Source organism: Limulus polyphemus, unplaced genomic scaffold, assembly GCF_000517525.1.
Source record: "Limulus polyphemus unplaced genomic scaffold, Limulus_polyphemus-2.1.2 Scaffold306, whole genome shotgun sequence".
NCBI lineage: Eukaryota > Metazoa > Arthropoda > Merostomata > Xiphosura > Limulidae > Limulus > Limulus polyphemus.
In genome coordinates, this window is record NW_013665916.1 from 699459 (window position 1) to 717445 (window position 17987).

At 30.6% G+C, this 17987-nt stretch overlaps 2 protein-coding genes across 2 annotated transcripts in view; one reads left to right on the forward strand and one right to left on the reverse strand.

Moving 5' to 3' along the window:
- LOC106457241 (USP6 N-terminal-like protein) overlaps positions 1–7645 on the reverse strand; it is a 58087-nt gene extending 50442 nt beyond the window's left edge. The window contains exon 1 of the mRNA XM_013916635.2: positions 7431–7645. The gene's annotated coding sequence lies outside the window, so the exon portion shown is untranslated. The remainder of the gene's footprint in view (positions 1–7430) is intronic.
- Positions 1–17844, forward strand: part of LOC111085277 — a 22695-nt gene extending 4851 nt beyond the window's left edge. The window contains exons 2-4 of the mRNA XM_022383066.1: positions 14967–15034; positions 16099–16266; positions 16818–17844. Of these exons, the coding sequence (XP_022238774.1) occupies positions 14967–15034; positions 16099–16266; positions 16818–16886 (305 nt within the window). The 3' untranslated portion in view covers positions 16887–17844. The remainder of the gene's footprint in view (positions 1–14966; positions 15035–16098; positions 16267–16817) is intronic.
- The last annotated feature ends 143 nt before the right edge of the window (positions 17845–17987 follow it).

The window sequence follows — 17987 nt, forward strand, 5'->3', positions numbered from 1 at the left end:
AAAAAAAAAAAAAAAAAGAAAAAAAAAAAAGAATGAAATTAACAGTTACTTCAACTGTGAAAACTAAACTTAGCAACGACAGTTGCTACAAGTAGCCAGGTTGTTCAAAATAAAATCTGGCAACTTTGATAATAGATGAATATGATATGCAAGTTTTGTTGGATATTCTCTATTTTACTTGTCTAGTAGATACAGATGCAAATTTAGTCTCTGGGGTGGCAGTTTGATAAGTGAGAGAATACTTCAGACATTGTCATACAAATCTTTCCATACTGATGATTCTTGGACCTATTCCAAGGATGGAGAGGAACTTGTGTTAAAATCCAGTTTTTTAACAGTGCCCAAACTCCATTAAGTATATTCTTGCTAATATTTTGGTACTTCTGAAGTGAACTTTGTTACCTTCCCAAAATTCACTTCAAAGCCACAAGCTTATATGACTACTTTAGATATAGTGTGAACTTTGCTAATTTAAGTCAACTTTATTTTTTACTAATCACATTCTTTGAGTTAAGTCTTGTAGTGATGGGCATAAGTAAAGTCTCTTCCAATGGTAGTATGGTAACTAAAGCATTAGAAACAAATTGTTAACCCACTGGATGTGGTCAACATCAACGTACGTAATTTCTCTCCATAGACTTTCTAATGTTTATGCTTGAACTTTGCACACACCATGTTTTTTTAATTTTTTAGTGTTTAAAGCTCAGCAGATATGCTGGCCAGTTATCTTCAGAAGTTAATTACAAGTTAAAAACACAAAGTAAATTCAGAGACTACTTAATTACCAACTTTGTTTCCTTTCTTGATTGCAGCTTATAACTGTACATAATTAGCAACTCATCTAGGCATGCTTCTTTTTGAATATTCATATCAATAAAATGACTAACATTTTCTTTCTTGGGAAATAAATGTAGTTATAGTTTTTGATAAAACTCAGACATATGTTATATATTTATGTTCTCACTCTCTCACCATTTAGAAAAAAAAAGAAACAAATCATTCGTCAGTGCCCACCTTTTCAAAAGATTGCAAACGTACCACTACATCAGTATTTGGATATTCTGTTTATCTTTATTCTTGAACACTAATTATCTTTCCTACATTTTAATAATAAAGCACCAAGAAAGGTTTAAGCTAAAGACAGCTTTTCCAAGTTATCCCAAAAACTAACCATGGTTTTTCAAGATGCACCTGAAGGTCTTTTCTAGAGGTTATAAATTAATTACTTCCTTCTCGGGAAACTTTGTGTTAAATCCACGAGCCTCTGGAAAGTGACAGATGGGCTACATTTATGTATGTTAAAAAGGCATCAAATTAAAGTCATACACATCATGGCTAGTGCTAAGTTCTCATGGCTGGCTTTCATTTCGTGGTAAGCTACATGTACCACATGATTCTATTAAACATACCTCTATTGGTCTCTGGTATAATCTGGAGATCTGTGAAAATCTGGCCAACTATGAAATAGGCAAATAATTTTTTATAGTAGAAAAAAGAATTTTGAAAAACACTCCTTATAAACACCACAGTGTGAATAGCATCTCTAAAGTTCCATGTTTAAGATAAAAAAAACACAACTGAAACACACCCACACAAAGATATACATAATGGCAAACTATGGATCTAAAAATTACACACACATACACGTGTATATACACATATGTACAGACTATATCTGTAAAGCTAAAAATAAAAATTGATAATTTGAACTGACAACTTATATACATTACATGAATAACATTTACCAAAGTATAAGAAAACTGGAAAATTAAGGATTTTCAGTGAATGGTGAGGCTTTTCTGGATTGGAGTCAATGGCAAACACATATTGCATAAAAAGGTGTATTGAATCAAATCACCAGCTTTTTTCCAGTATTCTGGCATATATAAACCTATCTATTATTAATTAGTATTTTGTTAGTAGCAAAGTAAGGCCAACAGCAACATATACAAACATGTATAGAAACGTATCATAAAATTCACATTGCACAAACTTAAAGCCAGTGATTTGAAAAACTATCACAGTATAAAAGACAAGTTTATAAAAACAGTAGAACAGGCATCATCCTCTATACATGTACTCGTATAAACTGTCTATAGTTTCTGCAACATTTATAATGACTTCAGATGGGAAAGCCTAACTTTTGTTGCTATTGTACAAGTAGCATATCCTCAATTGCTTTATCCTCCTTGTCTTCTACATATACCTTGCCTATAGTTCACTTTTTAGAGATAATTAATTACATTCTTTTCAGCTTATATTTTTAGTTTCAGTAGATTAAATGGTAATGATATAAGAAATATTTAAATTACAATTACAGTCAGATGCAAGTTAACAATTGTTTCATACAGATACTCCAGTGATACAATAAGTGATCCCATGTACAAGTAATTTAAGAAGTTTATGACCTAGTACTGGCTAAAGCCTGAATGAAAAAAAGTCACTTCTGGGAATATATGTAGAGGAATAGCTATTCTGTTATATGTGTCAGAGCATGCCCAGAAAGTTAATTTTGTTATTACTAGATCTATATAAGTCCTTTTCATTTCTCAGAAATCTACACTACACTGTAGGCTTAGATTTACATGCATACTTCACATTCTGTTATCGTTTTCCAGAAATAGATTACTCTTCACATACAAAAATAGCATGGAAACAGGCACAGCAAGATCTGAGATGCATCTTTACATGCACAGTGTACAAGAACTGACACCAGTTTTAAAACTCATTAACTTCTGATCAGACAAGCTGCCACATAGAATTAAACTAATAATTAATCTAATAATGAATATAGCCAATTTGATATAACATTCTTACATATTAGAATTCATTGATTTATCAGTTGGATTCTTTCACGGTTTATGATATTTTTTTACTACAACATTCTTCAGCTGATGAGCAATAAGCACTTGTCTCTTCTCCATTATTTGTTTAGATATCATCTGATGAAGTTCCTTCATATTTTCTAAAACTTAGTTGTCCATTTACCAATATAATTTGAAAATATAGCAACCTTTTGATAAAATACATGTGAATTTAAGAACACCTAGACTGATTACAAAACAAAATAAATATGTATTTAAAGGCTGTCATTCAATGTAGTGGTTGTTTGTATGCACACCATGAAACTTAGAGGAATTTATATATGCAGAATAAGCATAAACATGGAGCTAGTTCAGGAAGTGTTGTAGACAAAACATTAGGAATTGAACATGCAAACTCATATATTTTTAATCACTGAATCAACATTATGTAATTTATGTGGTTACAGTATGTAATAACATTTCCAGGACAACATATTTACATGCTTATACTTATCCAATTAACCTATAAAATTCTAGAAGTTTTTGAGTGTTCATAAATATGTTCAAATAATATAATAAGTATATATTGTGATGTTTTGTTGAACTTTAAACAAGAAATTGGTTTATGCTTCACTAAATTATATTTTTAAGATTACCCAATTTTCAGCTTGGTTCCAGTCAAATGCACCAATAGGTTTTAATTTTACAATTATGAGTGAAGAGACACATTTATAACTTTGATTTATTTGTAGAAACAAGTGTTTTTAGCATTCATCAAGACACCTGAAAAATGTAAAATTAAAAGTTTAGAAAAGCGCTGAGAATTAAATGCAACATCTTTATCTTAGCAAAACCCTATTTAAGTACATAGGCTGTTTATTGTATCCAGTTGTGGTAAATGTAACATTCTTGTTCAGAAAATGTTTCCAAAATTACTTCAGTCTACAAGTAACATTGTGAATGCAAACAAAAATAATTTTCTGTTTTGTAACAAAGATATTTTGTTACGTATTAAAACAAATGAAAATGTTAAGAAATCTGCTGGGACCATGGTTCAGGCCAATCAAGTGACAAGCAAATAAAAATTTCACCTTGACCATAATAATATCTTCCCACTCAACCAAAACTTGTCAATCAAGCTTATAACACAATCAATCACCTTCATGCCAACAGCATAATCACACACATACACAGTATGCTAGTTCAGCTATTGAGCCAAATGTATGTACAGAGATGGTCCAATTTACCATCTACACAACTTCAATGGCCTTCAAGGAAGGATCAATTACCAGTTGGGTACCAATATAATGAATCAGAATGTAAAAAAATAAAAACTGACAGATTATGGGATTTGCCCCAAGTACGTTGAAACTTGGTATCTGAGGATAACCCTTTACCAACTGAGAAAGTAGAACTCTGGTCCCAAGCATATAACTCCTCACACTGACCATTATAAGGTTTGCTTCTATAGTTAAACAGAACTAACAATGCCCTGTGATAGAGTTTTAATACACCAGTAAAATCAAGTGTACTGATACATGATTTACTAGTTCACAACTGTAATGTAACTATTAAGCTTAGAGCACAAGTAATTGAACGAAAAGGTTGGAAGCTTACCTGTACATACAGAGTTATTTTTACAGTGTTTTCTTTTTTCTGTAATTAAAAATGTTTGCAGTGATTTTTCCTGATGCTGTGGTGGTTTTGAACACTTAATTTTATTTGACAGTATATACTGAAAAACTTTATTTATCTTAATTTTTGATGTTGTTTGGTGTGAGAAGTAACATGGATAGGACAAATTGCCTTTTCTTCACTTTGTTTTCCCCTTGTTTCAATAATTAAATAAACAGATCATCTAAAAGAAAATTTCAAGTTTGAACAGTTAAATCAAATATCCCCTGACTCTTCTTTACTACTGAGAAAACAAGTTCAAAACTTGAAGCCTTTTTCAGTACATACAGCTTAATTTTTATACCAGGTATCATTTTAACATTCCATCTCTGCATTACTTTCAACATGTTTGTACTCTTCTGGTTGAAAAATGTGTAAAACTACACACAGAATAGAATTCCTTGTAAGATGTCACAAATGTCTGATAAAGTTATAACCATTTTGTTCTTAGAATCAAAATTCCTAAAAATACATGCAGAAGCAATAACTGAATATACTTTTTCTTTACTGCAGTTGATTAAAACCTCACTACAAGGCTTTACAGTTTTATCAACAACCACATCTATATTATTTTCTTTTTACTTAACACCAACCATAATTTGCAAAGTATACTCAGTTGTTTCAAACATAGGAACACTTCATAAATAGTTACAATAGGCTTATGAACAGAAACACACACAAGAATTTCAAGTTAAAAATACATAAAACTTTTATATGTAACTTAAGTACTGCCAAGTAATTCAAAACATTTTCTAAACAAATGTAAGGTTTCAACAAAGTGATTGACGTTAAAAAGGTGCACGTTGGACTACTTCTGTACTTTTTAAGTGCCATTTTTATGGCAGCTTTTAATCAAGGAGTTGTTAAAGTAACTTATGAGATATTAAGTTGCTCATGTCCTTTCTGATAGTATCAACTTCTCAGAAGTATTTGACAAGTGTGCAAGCAACAGCTGCCATCTCCAGAAAAATCCACCTTCACATTTCTCTGCAGCTAGTTCCATTTGTTCTTCAGTGCTTTATTTATTTCTTTGATAACATTTCTCCCCCACCTACAAGTTATTTTTGCCATTCTTGTGTATTTAAAAGATCACTACTGTGCAGCTAGTTCACTATCAGACAATATGCTTCAAGAATAAATGATAATGGGTTAAGAGCCAAAACTTTATTGGGGTTATATCTGATCCTATAATTTCCCAACAATTATTACACTCCGTTCAAACAAGTAACAGTTTACAAAATTCCAGTTTCAAATGTATACTGCTAGATGCTGTGGATAAATAGCAATGTATTGAATCACAAATTCAGTGCTTAACTATTTCAATTTCAACACCTTCCCTCTCCACAACTTTATATATAATTAGAATGTGCACAGACATTAATTGCTGAATGAAAGGATGTGGATTTCAAGATAAATTTAATCATTAATTTGGTGATTCAGAAATCACTGTTTATTATATGATGCAAGGTCTTGTGCACTGTATGAGGTTGATATTTTACCTAAGAATAACAACACTATACCCAAAAGTATTTGAACATTTTACAATCTTGAATAAAAATCCATTATATTTGCTTGATACAAAATAAATGTTGAAAAAAACAAAAGAAAAAATACATATATATATATATTTTTTTTTTATTTGGATCACTATTCATTGCATTCTTTATGCAAACTTATTGGCAAAAACAACTATCTTATTTTCATACATACATACACAATATCACCATCTTGGTTCTACATCTCATTTCTTCAAAATGTACATATAATGTATGCCTTCAAAAAATGTGACCAAACTGATTGTAGCTTCGATTACACAATAATTACCTTGCAAGGTAATGTATTTAAAAATATGAACAGGTACACATATTTGTCCTCACAACCTAAAACAATTGGGCCTTGAACTTGACCTAATTTTTTTTAATCACTTTTGTCAAGGTAAAAGTTAGTCCAAGACCTGAATATTGTTTTATGTACATAAAGAGTAGTTATAAGTTAGTTGGGTTAATAACAGTTACTATAAACAGTACTACTATTAGTGGTGTTAGTAGAAGTAGTTTACTGTAGCTTAATACTAATAATAGTAGTACTGTTTATAGTAGAGTTGTAGTACCAAACTAAGTTCATAGTACATGTATATCCACTTTACTTTCTAGAGAATCAGTAAATACACTGTATAAACATACAACAGTACTACTTAATGTAGAGAATAATATGCATTGCAACCTTTTACCTTTTAAATCAGAATCTACAAATTTTCCATTTGTTTACATTTTTACTCATTTATAACTATTTAACTATTTAGATAAACTAAATCTCCATTCATTAAGACCCTATAAATAATAGTAATACTAACACATTAACAGAATTATGTAAACCATTGTAGTGTATTAACTATTATTAATATGCATACGATAAAATATAATATCAGTATTATTACTACTATTACTGCTACAAATACTAAATTAATAATAACAGTACTTCTAACATAGTTTCTATGTTAAACTATTATATTCGATTTTTTCTTTGTTACCCATGCAAGCAGTCTTGAAAATTTTCCACAAGTAATACTAATAGTAACTAATGCTATCGAATTTAAAGTGGGTTCCTCGTCATCGTATTTATAAGATTATATCAAATTATTATGAAGATGTAAAAAATAAGCAAACCGCAATACCGCCGCAAACATAAACTGATAAAGGCAGGGCCAAGTTTAGTATTGTAAGCTTACTTTAACGAACACATTAAGTTTAATTAAAATTCCCACTGAATAGTCATTACTATGTTGCTGAGTATGAAGTAATATGACAATACTCAATACTAAAATTAGATAACTTCAAGTTGCAAGTTATAAAAAAGTGGCTGTGTTAATGTTATGTATACAGAAAACTAAAATTTAAAAGATAAAAAATGGTGTGTTTTCAAGTAACATAATGTTTAATAAGCACAACATACCTCTTACATATTTTTCCTCATTACAATATTATCTTCTGAAGTGGATGAGTATTTCAATACGTGTATTTAAAATCGCATTGGTGTGGAATCTTACTAGTACTAGTTGTAGTAGTAATACTGCATTCCTTCTCCCTTTCCCTGATTTCATGTCATAGGCCTATATCTGCCATAATGAATAACGCCTCTTCGGTCACGTGACAAACCCGGTATATTACGGTGACATCTTGTAATACTTCACTTCATTAATAGGAAATATTCGACAGAATTGAATGCAAAAATGTGTGGGAGGGGGAGGTGGGGTAATAAAACAATGCTTATATCTTTACTGATTATTTTATGTTATAGCTACGCCTAAGTAAACGCATGTTGCAAATGTAAACAATTAGAAAACAAAATATGATTGCTTAGGATTCTTGTTCAAACAGCATGTGAATTTTCACAAGAAACTTCAACAGCAAAATAAAAAAAATACTGTATAATAGTAAATACAAAGATATATAAATTTAGAAATGAGTTACTTAGAAAAGTTTTATCTAAAAAATAATTACGTAGAGTGAAAGTTAGGAATAAGTATAATCACAATAACTTATGATGTAATAAACAAATAAATCGATAAGAATTTTGTATTCTGCTCAATTTCATCAGTCATATACCTTCACTTTTTTTAACGTTCTCCCGACGGGAAAGCGAAAAGTCTACAAACTTATATCGCTAAAATCTAGAGTTCGATTCCCCGTAGTGGACAGCAGATATCCCAATGTGGTTTTATTATAAAATAAATAACAAAAACTAGTCTTTTTTTTTTAAACGATGCTCTCATCGTAATCCTATTAATACTACGGATTTGCCAGCTTAGGAAATTAAGAATAAGTGTAAATATACATTCTGATTAGAAATGTAAAATATCATTCTGTAGACATGATTTTATTCAGGTATTACAAATATTAAAATAGAAATTACTCAATAAAATTTAGCCCAATGAAGTTACAAACTGGTTACTACCTTAATAGTGACTTACCTCTCATTACTTTGACACAAACACTATACGAACTATTTTTTAGGTTTGAATTAGCGTTCATGTAATTGCAACAATACACAACAAAAACTTAATTTGACAACTAGTCAGTATTGTGAAAAAAAACAGACAAGGAATAAAAAAAAAACATACTTATGTTCCACTGGCTATTTTTTCGATAAAATTCTTATTCATATTTTCTCAGAGCAACCCTACATAATAAGTTCTCTGTCGACCACGAGGAATTGATTCCCGGATTTTAACGTTGATCCACTAGGAGAATTTTCGATAAAATATACGACTGTTACGGTACAAGCTCTTTGTTAATGGTGGGTTAATACTAAATTTTTGTGCTTGCTAGTTATACAAATGTGCATCTAATTAATACTTTGCAAATCCCTATGTAGTTCTTTTAATATATAGAAATATCAAAGCCGGCATACTTTATTTGAAATTTGAAGAGCTTTAAGTCTAGCAATGAAAGTGTCTAAAATGCAAGCAATTAAAATATTTAAAAACCGCATTGTTATATGGAGTCAAATAATCTCAATTAATTGAAAATCAGCACTCCTACTCAGTTTCGAAGTGTTAAAATTTGATAGATAATTTATAAATCTATTGAATTTCAGATAGCTATAGTGTTTGAAGCAATACAATTTTTGCACGACTATAGATAATAAATTTTCTATATTTAAGATTAAAGCTACAAACAACTTAATTTGTCTCAAACTGTGACATTTCTAAGATCTGATTACAGAAACGCATTTAGATTAAGTCCTTCTATTATCAATATTTTGATGTACCCAGTTTAGAAGTCATGGGATCTTTCGAAGTAGTAATCCTCAATTATATTTATCCATGTTTATTTTACTTGTGAACTCCTTTCACAGTTTTGGATAAAACAACTAGAAGTTTTGCATTTAGGCTCTTGACATCACATAGTATAAATAATCGAAGAGAAAACTGCTAAAGAATCTCGAAGGGGACCCAAAAATGAGGGCCAAGAGGCTTAGGGTTTTCAAGTTTGTCTCAATCGTTTTACTTGGAGATTGATATTAACATATAAAATCAAAGGAATTTATGCATATAATGGGTTAAACCGGCCAGATCAGAGATCCCCGTCGTTTAGGCACAGCAGTTCCTAATTTGGAACTGCGGATCTAAAGAAGGACAATCAGCGGGCAACGCTCCCATCCGCAGCTGAAATTACGAAGTTCGTTTGTTGGCACCATATCTTGAATCCAAGACACTCGGATCCCCCAATTCGACCCTCTAAGAGGCTACATTCGATATGTTTAAATTTTCAGAGAAACTGGGAGACTGAAAGCGTTTTGCAGGATCTCAGTATTGACTATATGGATTTACTTGAAAATTGAAAAGAACACGCAAATGGTCTTTTAGAACATGATGTGTAACATCTTTTGTGTAGTTGTTACTCCCTGGGAATGTTTCATGTATAATACTAGTTTAAGGTGAATTATGTGCATTACACTTTTTTCTTTCCTAAAACGATGAATTTCACTGTACACGTGTATACAGGAAAAATAAAGCACCTCTCAGGAAGTACAAAAATTACAAACCAATAATTATATTTGATAGTATCTATACGATCAATGATACTATTTGTAACTATTTTCTTGACTAACGGTCTGTCTGTTTGTCGCACCCATACAAGAATTTTGTTCAGTTTTACAAAAAACAAAAACATTATGCAATTTAGTTGACGTTAAAAAAGTTTTTTAATTAATATAATTTTCATCATTATCGAAAGGTGATTGTGTAAGAAATAGGCTTATAATGGCAAAATTGGGGAATCGCAAAGATTTCTCTTCGTTTGTTTGTTTCAGAACAAAGCTACATTGGCCTATCTGCTGTGTTCACTCTGGGGAATTGAACCCCGGATTTTAGTGTTGTGTGTAAACTTACCGCTCTCTCACCGAGCAATATTTATCTAAGAAATAAATGAAGCATTTATTATCAATTGATGAGTAGAATGGTTTTAGTTTAACCTAGAAAACTATAACTCGGTGTTTTATTTGTTAAATACACATAATCAATAATTACTATAGAAATTATTTATTAACTTAATATCGTGCTTCAGAAATTATGAGAAACTATTGCCATCTGTTGACAACTTTTAACAATTATATTAGAGACCATGTTCTCTCAGCCATGTTCTCATACATTACTCACATATACATGTATTTATATTAACAATCTCTTGCTTAAGGAATATCTTATAATTTTTAAAGATTATCTTATTCTAAAAATTCTCTCAGTGATTTGCAACATCTTTAGAAAACTTGACAAAATAAGTTAACAATTTCTAAATATCGTATAAGTTTCGAAATATTTGCTCTTACATTATACGACGAGCATACAGAAACACTATCATTTTTGGTTACTTGTGATGGAAAAATAACTTCTATTATGTATCTTATATACGCATATATAAATACGCAACTATACTTCAGGATGAATGAAGTTGGTTGACAATTGCTCAATTAGTACAGTAATGCAGCCAATGTTGCGTAAGAATGTTAAAGACATTGACATGTTATACGTTGATACTTTACGTGATTTTTTTGCGTCACCTTTCCTTGTAATTTTTTGTCAGAATTATTCAAGTAAAAGGTAACTGTGATTGTACGATAATAAACAAAAATACTTTCCATTGCTCAAATAGAAATGAAGCTTAATAATAATAATTCAAAATGAACTTTTACTTTTGGCTTTACTGATAAAAATTACATTGATACATCAAGCTGTGCCTTTCGAGCTCTCTAGATGCGAATTCTTTAATAATTGCTGAATATTCTATAACTTTTGCTATCTCATCTTCCATACAAATAATGGAAAACCTTACAAAACAGTCTTCCATTGGCTCAACGGTAAGGTTGAAGGTTTAAACGTTCAAAATCGGTTTCCACTACTTGAGGTGGGCACATCATAGATGGCTCATTATGTAACTTTGCGCTTAACAACAAACAAGTTACAAAGAACTTTTTGCTTATACTGGACCTCACAAATGGCTATGCCGTAGCCGTTTTTAAATTCAGTTTGTGCAAGAGATAACGCACCAACTCCATCCTTTTAAATAATTGCACCATTAGTAAGTGAAACAAGAGAATAACCTTTATGAATATAACATCATACTGCTGCTAATGTAGAGGTGATTCCAACATGTTTAATGTTATAAAGCTACTGATACGATAACTGAAGGTCTTTCAAGGTGCTGCTCAAACTAAAAGCACAAAAATCTACCCTTTCTATTTCAATAAAACTATAGTATAATTACATATATGAGTTTTGTGCACATTAAAGTTTTTCCAGCGATTGTTTAGTACGTTTAGTTTGTTTTGAATTTAACCCAAAACTACAGGAGGGCTACCTGCGCTAACTGTCCCTAATTTAGCAATGACCACAAGTTTAGCTGCCGCTTCATTAGTCATGTTAACAAACAGAGACACAGTTATTGACATTCCTGACATGGAATACCCGGACATTTTCAGTTATCTAGTTTTTAGAGCCTCATATTGAAGGCATACAAAGTTTAGATGTCTATAAATACTTTGTGACAGGATGCATTTGAACGGATTTGTCGTGAAGGATCTTGTGCACACACAACTTGTGTAACTCTTCCAGACGGGAAATCCTTCTTGAGTCTGTTACTTACTGTTGCCTGGAGCACGTAGACAGCATTTGCCAGTGACTTTTTGTTCATAGATTCCCACCTGTTACAAGATGGTGCCCTTTACCTACCACGGCTGGTGTATGAGTTGTTGCAGGTTTTTTCTCCCTCAAGTTTATCAATATTTCTTTTTTTTCTAAAGCCTGTAAGTACAAAGGATATCATTGTCATGGACAACCCAAATCCTCGATAAGAAAACATTTTTTACGATTTGAGTGTATAAATATTTTGTGTTGGAAAGTGCTGTTACATGCATTTTCGAAAACGATCAATTTTCGGTTGTATTACACTATCTACAAAAAAACAACCAATGTCAAAATGTAGTTTTGACACATTTTGTTCAACCGCGACTTTATATTGGCTGTGAGTGTTAAGTGACTTGCTGATTTGTATAAAAACAATCGTTTTATTATAAAGTACTTAACCCTCTTTACAAATGTTGCATAAATTGCTTACATATTTGTCAAACCTGTCTTGGTGTCTGTTCTTCCATTTCTTAACACAAATTATATATACATTATTAAGCTTATTCCAGTAACTCATGGAGTCGTCTGACACAGTATACTTATAAATTTGATAGAATGTTACACCTAGTCATTGAATACATTATGTTATTTAGAACTTAAAATGATTGTTATATTTATAAGTTGAAATAATTAATGTTTGGCCAATTAAAAAAATGTTATAATTAAAGGTGGAAAGCATGCTTTTCTAAAAATTTTAAAGCATTTTTAGTGTTTTAAAAGTGTAGGAGAGGGGACTTGTTTTTTTTTTTGTTATGAATAAAGCTCAACTGTGCCAACCGCGGGTATAGAAACCACATTTTTAGCGTTATAAATTTTCAGACTTACCGGTGGGTGAGATCGACTAAAAGATTTTTATTTAAATGAATGAAATTGCTAATGGTCGCAGATTCTTGAATCTAAATAAATATATTTTTTAACTTAAATAATATTTTACTTCAAACTTGTAAGTATTCCCTTTGTGTAGATGTTCGATAATAAATTATATATTAACTTTAATGGAAATATTAAGACAGCAAGTCTTTAGAACTATAATTCCATATAGGTAGATAGTCAGTAGTAACCTAGAAACTTGCCTTCTGTGATTGACAGTTTTGTTGAATTTTAGCACAGGTGGAGGGCATCGTGTGCATTTATGGTGGAAATTATATCGTTTTGATAATACTACTAATAATATTATCTTCACTTCCAAATGCAAAACCTTTGTATTACTTTTTAATAGAAATAGGAAATATAATCCTTTCATCTTCCAAAGGAAATGAATAGAAAAGTAATTTTAACTTGTTTGACCAATCCAACTGTAGCAGATCATCATGTAGGCTATGATTGTAGTTGAATATTTCGACTTTTTACGGTATTATTTACGAACAAAAAAGTATGTTGTATGTAAAGTATGTAAAGTTTAGTGCATACTAACAGTTGTTTATATTAACCCTGATGAAGCCGCAAAGGCGAAACGTTGTTTGAAATATTTATTCTTTTATATTTATCTGGAGTGTAAAGGTTATTTTTCTAAACTTTTATCAAAATATGCAAATCCCTCCAGTATGCATTACGAAGACAACAACAACAAAAGTATCTAATAAGTATTCTGGAAATGTGTAGGTTCCTTCTTCAACGAAAATTTTGATTTTTTATTTTGATATTTACAGTGGATTGAAGTGTTGCCAAAAAGGGTAAAATGAAAATAAAAACGTATAATAGTTTAAAGCTATAATTTCATGTTATTGTAACACAAAAATGCACATTTTGAGTTTAGTTGAATGGAGTCTAATGAGAAGAGTACCTTAAAATGTAAGGTTTAGTTGATGTGATAGCTAAAATTATTCTACAAAGCACTCATTATAGGGGGGATAATTATATTTAATCTTCTAGAAAGTTGTTGTGTGCTTTGAGACTTATGACAAATATTTAACTGGTTTCTGAAAGAGTTTTTGTTTTCCTTACCACAGTAAATTTAAATATTACTTTATAAAGTATTTATGGATGTATTATGCTATTTTGTTTCTAGTTTTCGTACTGTGAATTGAAATATTTATGGAATAGTTTGCTTGCTGAATGGAGTTTATTGTGGTTATTTGCAATTGTTTGTTTATATAACTACACTGATTTAAAAGTTTACATTTAATTTTGTTGGCATTTGTAGCTTGTTGATCACAAATTTCTAACGGTTCATCTTTATCTTGATTATTGTTAAGTAACAGATTTTAACTTGTTTATTGTCGGATATACAATATATAATATCTATTGTTACACTGTTTCACATAAGTATTACACACCTTATGTCTGATAATAAATAAATTTTAAGTTTTACGTAATAGGTTTCTGGCTTTTAATTATTTGGATTTCGTCATTCAGTTTTGTATTTATGATCTTTTAGATTTGTAGTTTGTACTTGCTTTCCTTAAAACTGCATTACATTTAAGCACAAAATGTATATAGTCTGCTTCATTGTATAGGGTTTAGCATAGATATAGACATCTATTTTTCAATGTAGCTTTTGTGAACCTGTTTACCTTTCTTTGCAACTTCTGTTGTCATTTTAAATTTGAAAACTACTAGTGTCATTATCAGTTATGCATGGTTTGAGTTAATTATAACTTTTCATGGTTAGGTTAGAAATCAGTTTTCTTTTCTTTTTACATCCTAATATTTTTTCATCAAATAATTTCAATTATTATTAAAATGTTTTATTTGTAAGAAAAAGTTATCCATGACTTTTTTTATTACATTAAAGTAGGAACTATCATTTATTCTCACAAGTCACTAAATTGATTATAAATATAATAAAATATGTTTCCGTCTAGACCAACCTGGCCAAGGCTATTTTCCGGGAGGCAGGTTAGATAGAGATTCCTTGAACAATTTTATGAAGGTATGGTTTCTTTGTGCAACTGATAGTTTATTAAATTTGTTTTATATTGTGCCAACTTGAGTTTTTTATTTTTTAGAATCATCTCCCATTTCTTCCAAGTTAATCCACCTTGACTTTCCTCGAGATGATAAAATAAAAAAATTCATATTTCTATAATATCTGACAATTACATGAATTACTGACTTTCTCTTGTTTACTTGTTAGATGTTACCCATTTAAACAAGGCTTGGGCCTGAGCTTATGGGTTTGTGAGAAATTTCAGCAAACTTTATCTTTGCATACTTGTAGCCATGCAGCCTGAATAGATGCCTTATTTAAAAACTGTTATATCACTCATTTGTTCATGATTATCATAAAATATAACACACAAAGGTTCTGTATGTTCTTTGTTAGGTTCTGCTTGACACAAATATTAGTTGTCAAGTTTATTTTTCCCATAGCATGCTGGTAATTACCAAATGCATTAAACAAGGGGTGGTTTGTAGATAACTGAAAATTGATATCTTACTTATGTCTTAATCTAATATATAGTTATATGGTATAAATAACCAGGTAATTTATCCAACTTTATTTTTCAGCTCTGCCAGAAGGAAGTAGTGATAATCACTGCACATTGTAGTGTTTAAACATTGATTTTAATATAATCTGGCCTAAAAGGTGTAATGAGGGTTGAGTTTGTATGATCAAATTATAGAAATACAAACCTACTTCACAGTGTAATTCGTAAATTCTATCAATCTTCTTTACAGTGAATTTTTTACATTATATACTAATTTATGGAATAAAGCATGAGCACCCATATCTGCTTTCATATATATATGTTGTTGTTTGTTCTTGTAAAAGGAAGGGAAAAGCTTTGTTCTATAAATTAGTATTTGTTTATTATTAAAACTTTGGTCAGGATGTTTTTAACACTTACCTTTTTTGTATGTACATTTTTAATGAAGTGTATCTCCTGTTGTTGTAGTTTTTTTTGGGGGGTGAATGTTTTGTTTATCCTGCACTTACCAGGTTAGTTAATCATTTCAAAATACTAATATTTTTTTGGTCTTTTCTTAAAACAGGAAATAAAGAAACATCCCTACTTGACTGATGAAGATGCAGCTTGCTTGGCAGCAGCTCGACTAACGGAGCAGCATGAACATAGCCGAATGTGGTACCGAGTTGGAGCGGTTCGAAGCATAAGTGGGGGCAGGAAAACAAAACCTCGTTTGAGCCATAAGCTGCACCAGGTATAATATATACATATTATATACTATATGAATTTATGATCCAGTGTGGGATTGCTAAATTTGTTTATTTATTTTGAAGTTAAGGGTTAAACTTATAGGGGGAATAAAGATCAGGGTAGGAACTTGTCTGTTTGGGGCTTGAGCATTGGTTTCTTAGCTTAAATATGAGCCAAATGTTCTGTGTTCAAGCCCTAGTCATAGCAAGTTTCTTAGCATTTAGTTATCAGTAAGCTTAATTTTTAGCCTATTACAGTAGAAACTGAAATTTTGTATCACTTGTAAACTTAAAGCAATGTTTCTGGTTGTACTATCAAAAACAACATACAATTATAAATGAAAACCAACTAAAACTTTTTCAACAGATATATTACATTCATATCTAATGTTATTTTGTGAAAACCCTTTAACTTTAAATTTGTATTTTTGCAGTTCCTAGAAACAATTTAAATTAAGATATAAACTGCTTTTCCATGTATATTCTAAATTGACTTCATTAATTCTCAAATGTCTAGATTTAGACTAACTGTATTCCCTCATTCAAATTAACTAAGCAATGCAAGGAGATGATCCGTGAACTGATGGTGTTGAGTGATGAAGAAAATTCCATTTCAAAGGTTTAGTCAATCTTAGCGTTTTGTCAGTGAAATTTCTCCTCCATTTGTTTTTTATGCCCCTGGTGACTTACTTTTCTTGCATGTCTTGGATAATGCATTGCTTGGTATCCTTTGTTTCCTTCATATTTATTGTGATGTACTGAATGGATTTGTTGACACTAACTCAAAACCTCCAAAACATATTCTTAATATTTATTACGTTTCAGTATCAAAATTTACATACATTGAATCAATGGCGATTTAGGAATTGGTCATTCCAGTTCTTTCAAATAATGCTGTAAAATATTTATTTTGGATCATTGTTTGATGATTTTTAATATATTCAAATTAATCCACATGGTAAATACATTTATAAGGTAATGTTGCAAAGTTGTTGTTGTTGTTTTGAGGTATTATTGCATGGTGATCATTGGGCATGAATCAGTAATTTTCTGGTGCTCTATTTTAATTAATTGCATTGTGTAACCTTAAAACTATAAGGTCTAATACTGGTAACATCCCATTAGATTAATTTTCATTCAAGGAACTACTTAACAATATCTGCATGAATTTTTGTGTAACCATTTAAGTGATCTTGTACTTTTCTGAAGATCGTTATCTGCTCATGATATTATATGTGTATTAGAAACGTTATAATTAAAATTATTTTAAAGTTTTTTTAATATACACTTAAATATGTTACATTTTTCTTTTGTCAGATATTGTAAATGATGTTTTAAAATTAAGAAATTCAAAGTTTACAGGTGAATCTCTATAAACTGCAGGAAAATGTTAGTTTTGGAAGCCAATTCATTTTTATTGTGATAATATTAGATGTACACGTACTTCTGCTTTTAGCCAATTCTCTTGCCTGCTGTGGTTACTATACCAAAAATATCTACATCATACGTTAAGAAAACAAGACCAATAAAAAGGAACGTCGAGAGCCAGCACGGGCCCCGGGGCAAACATCCTCGCCGGGCCTTCTTTCTCTGTCTCTTATTTAACATTTTCAAGAATTTATTAAAAAGAAGATCCTAAATTATGACAGCAACGAGCTCATAAACCAGACAAAATCATAGCAGTAGCCGTTTTTACCTCACAGTATAAGCATAAAAACGTTAATAA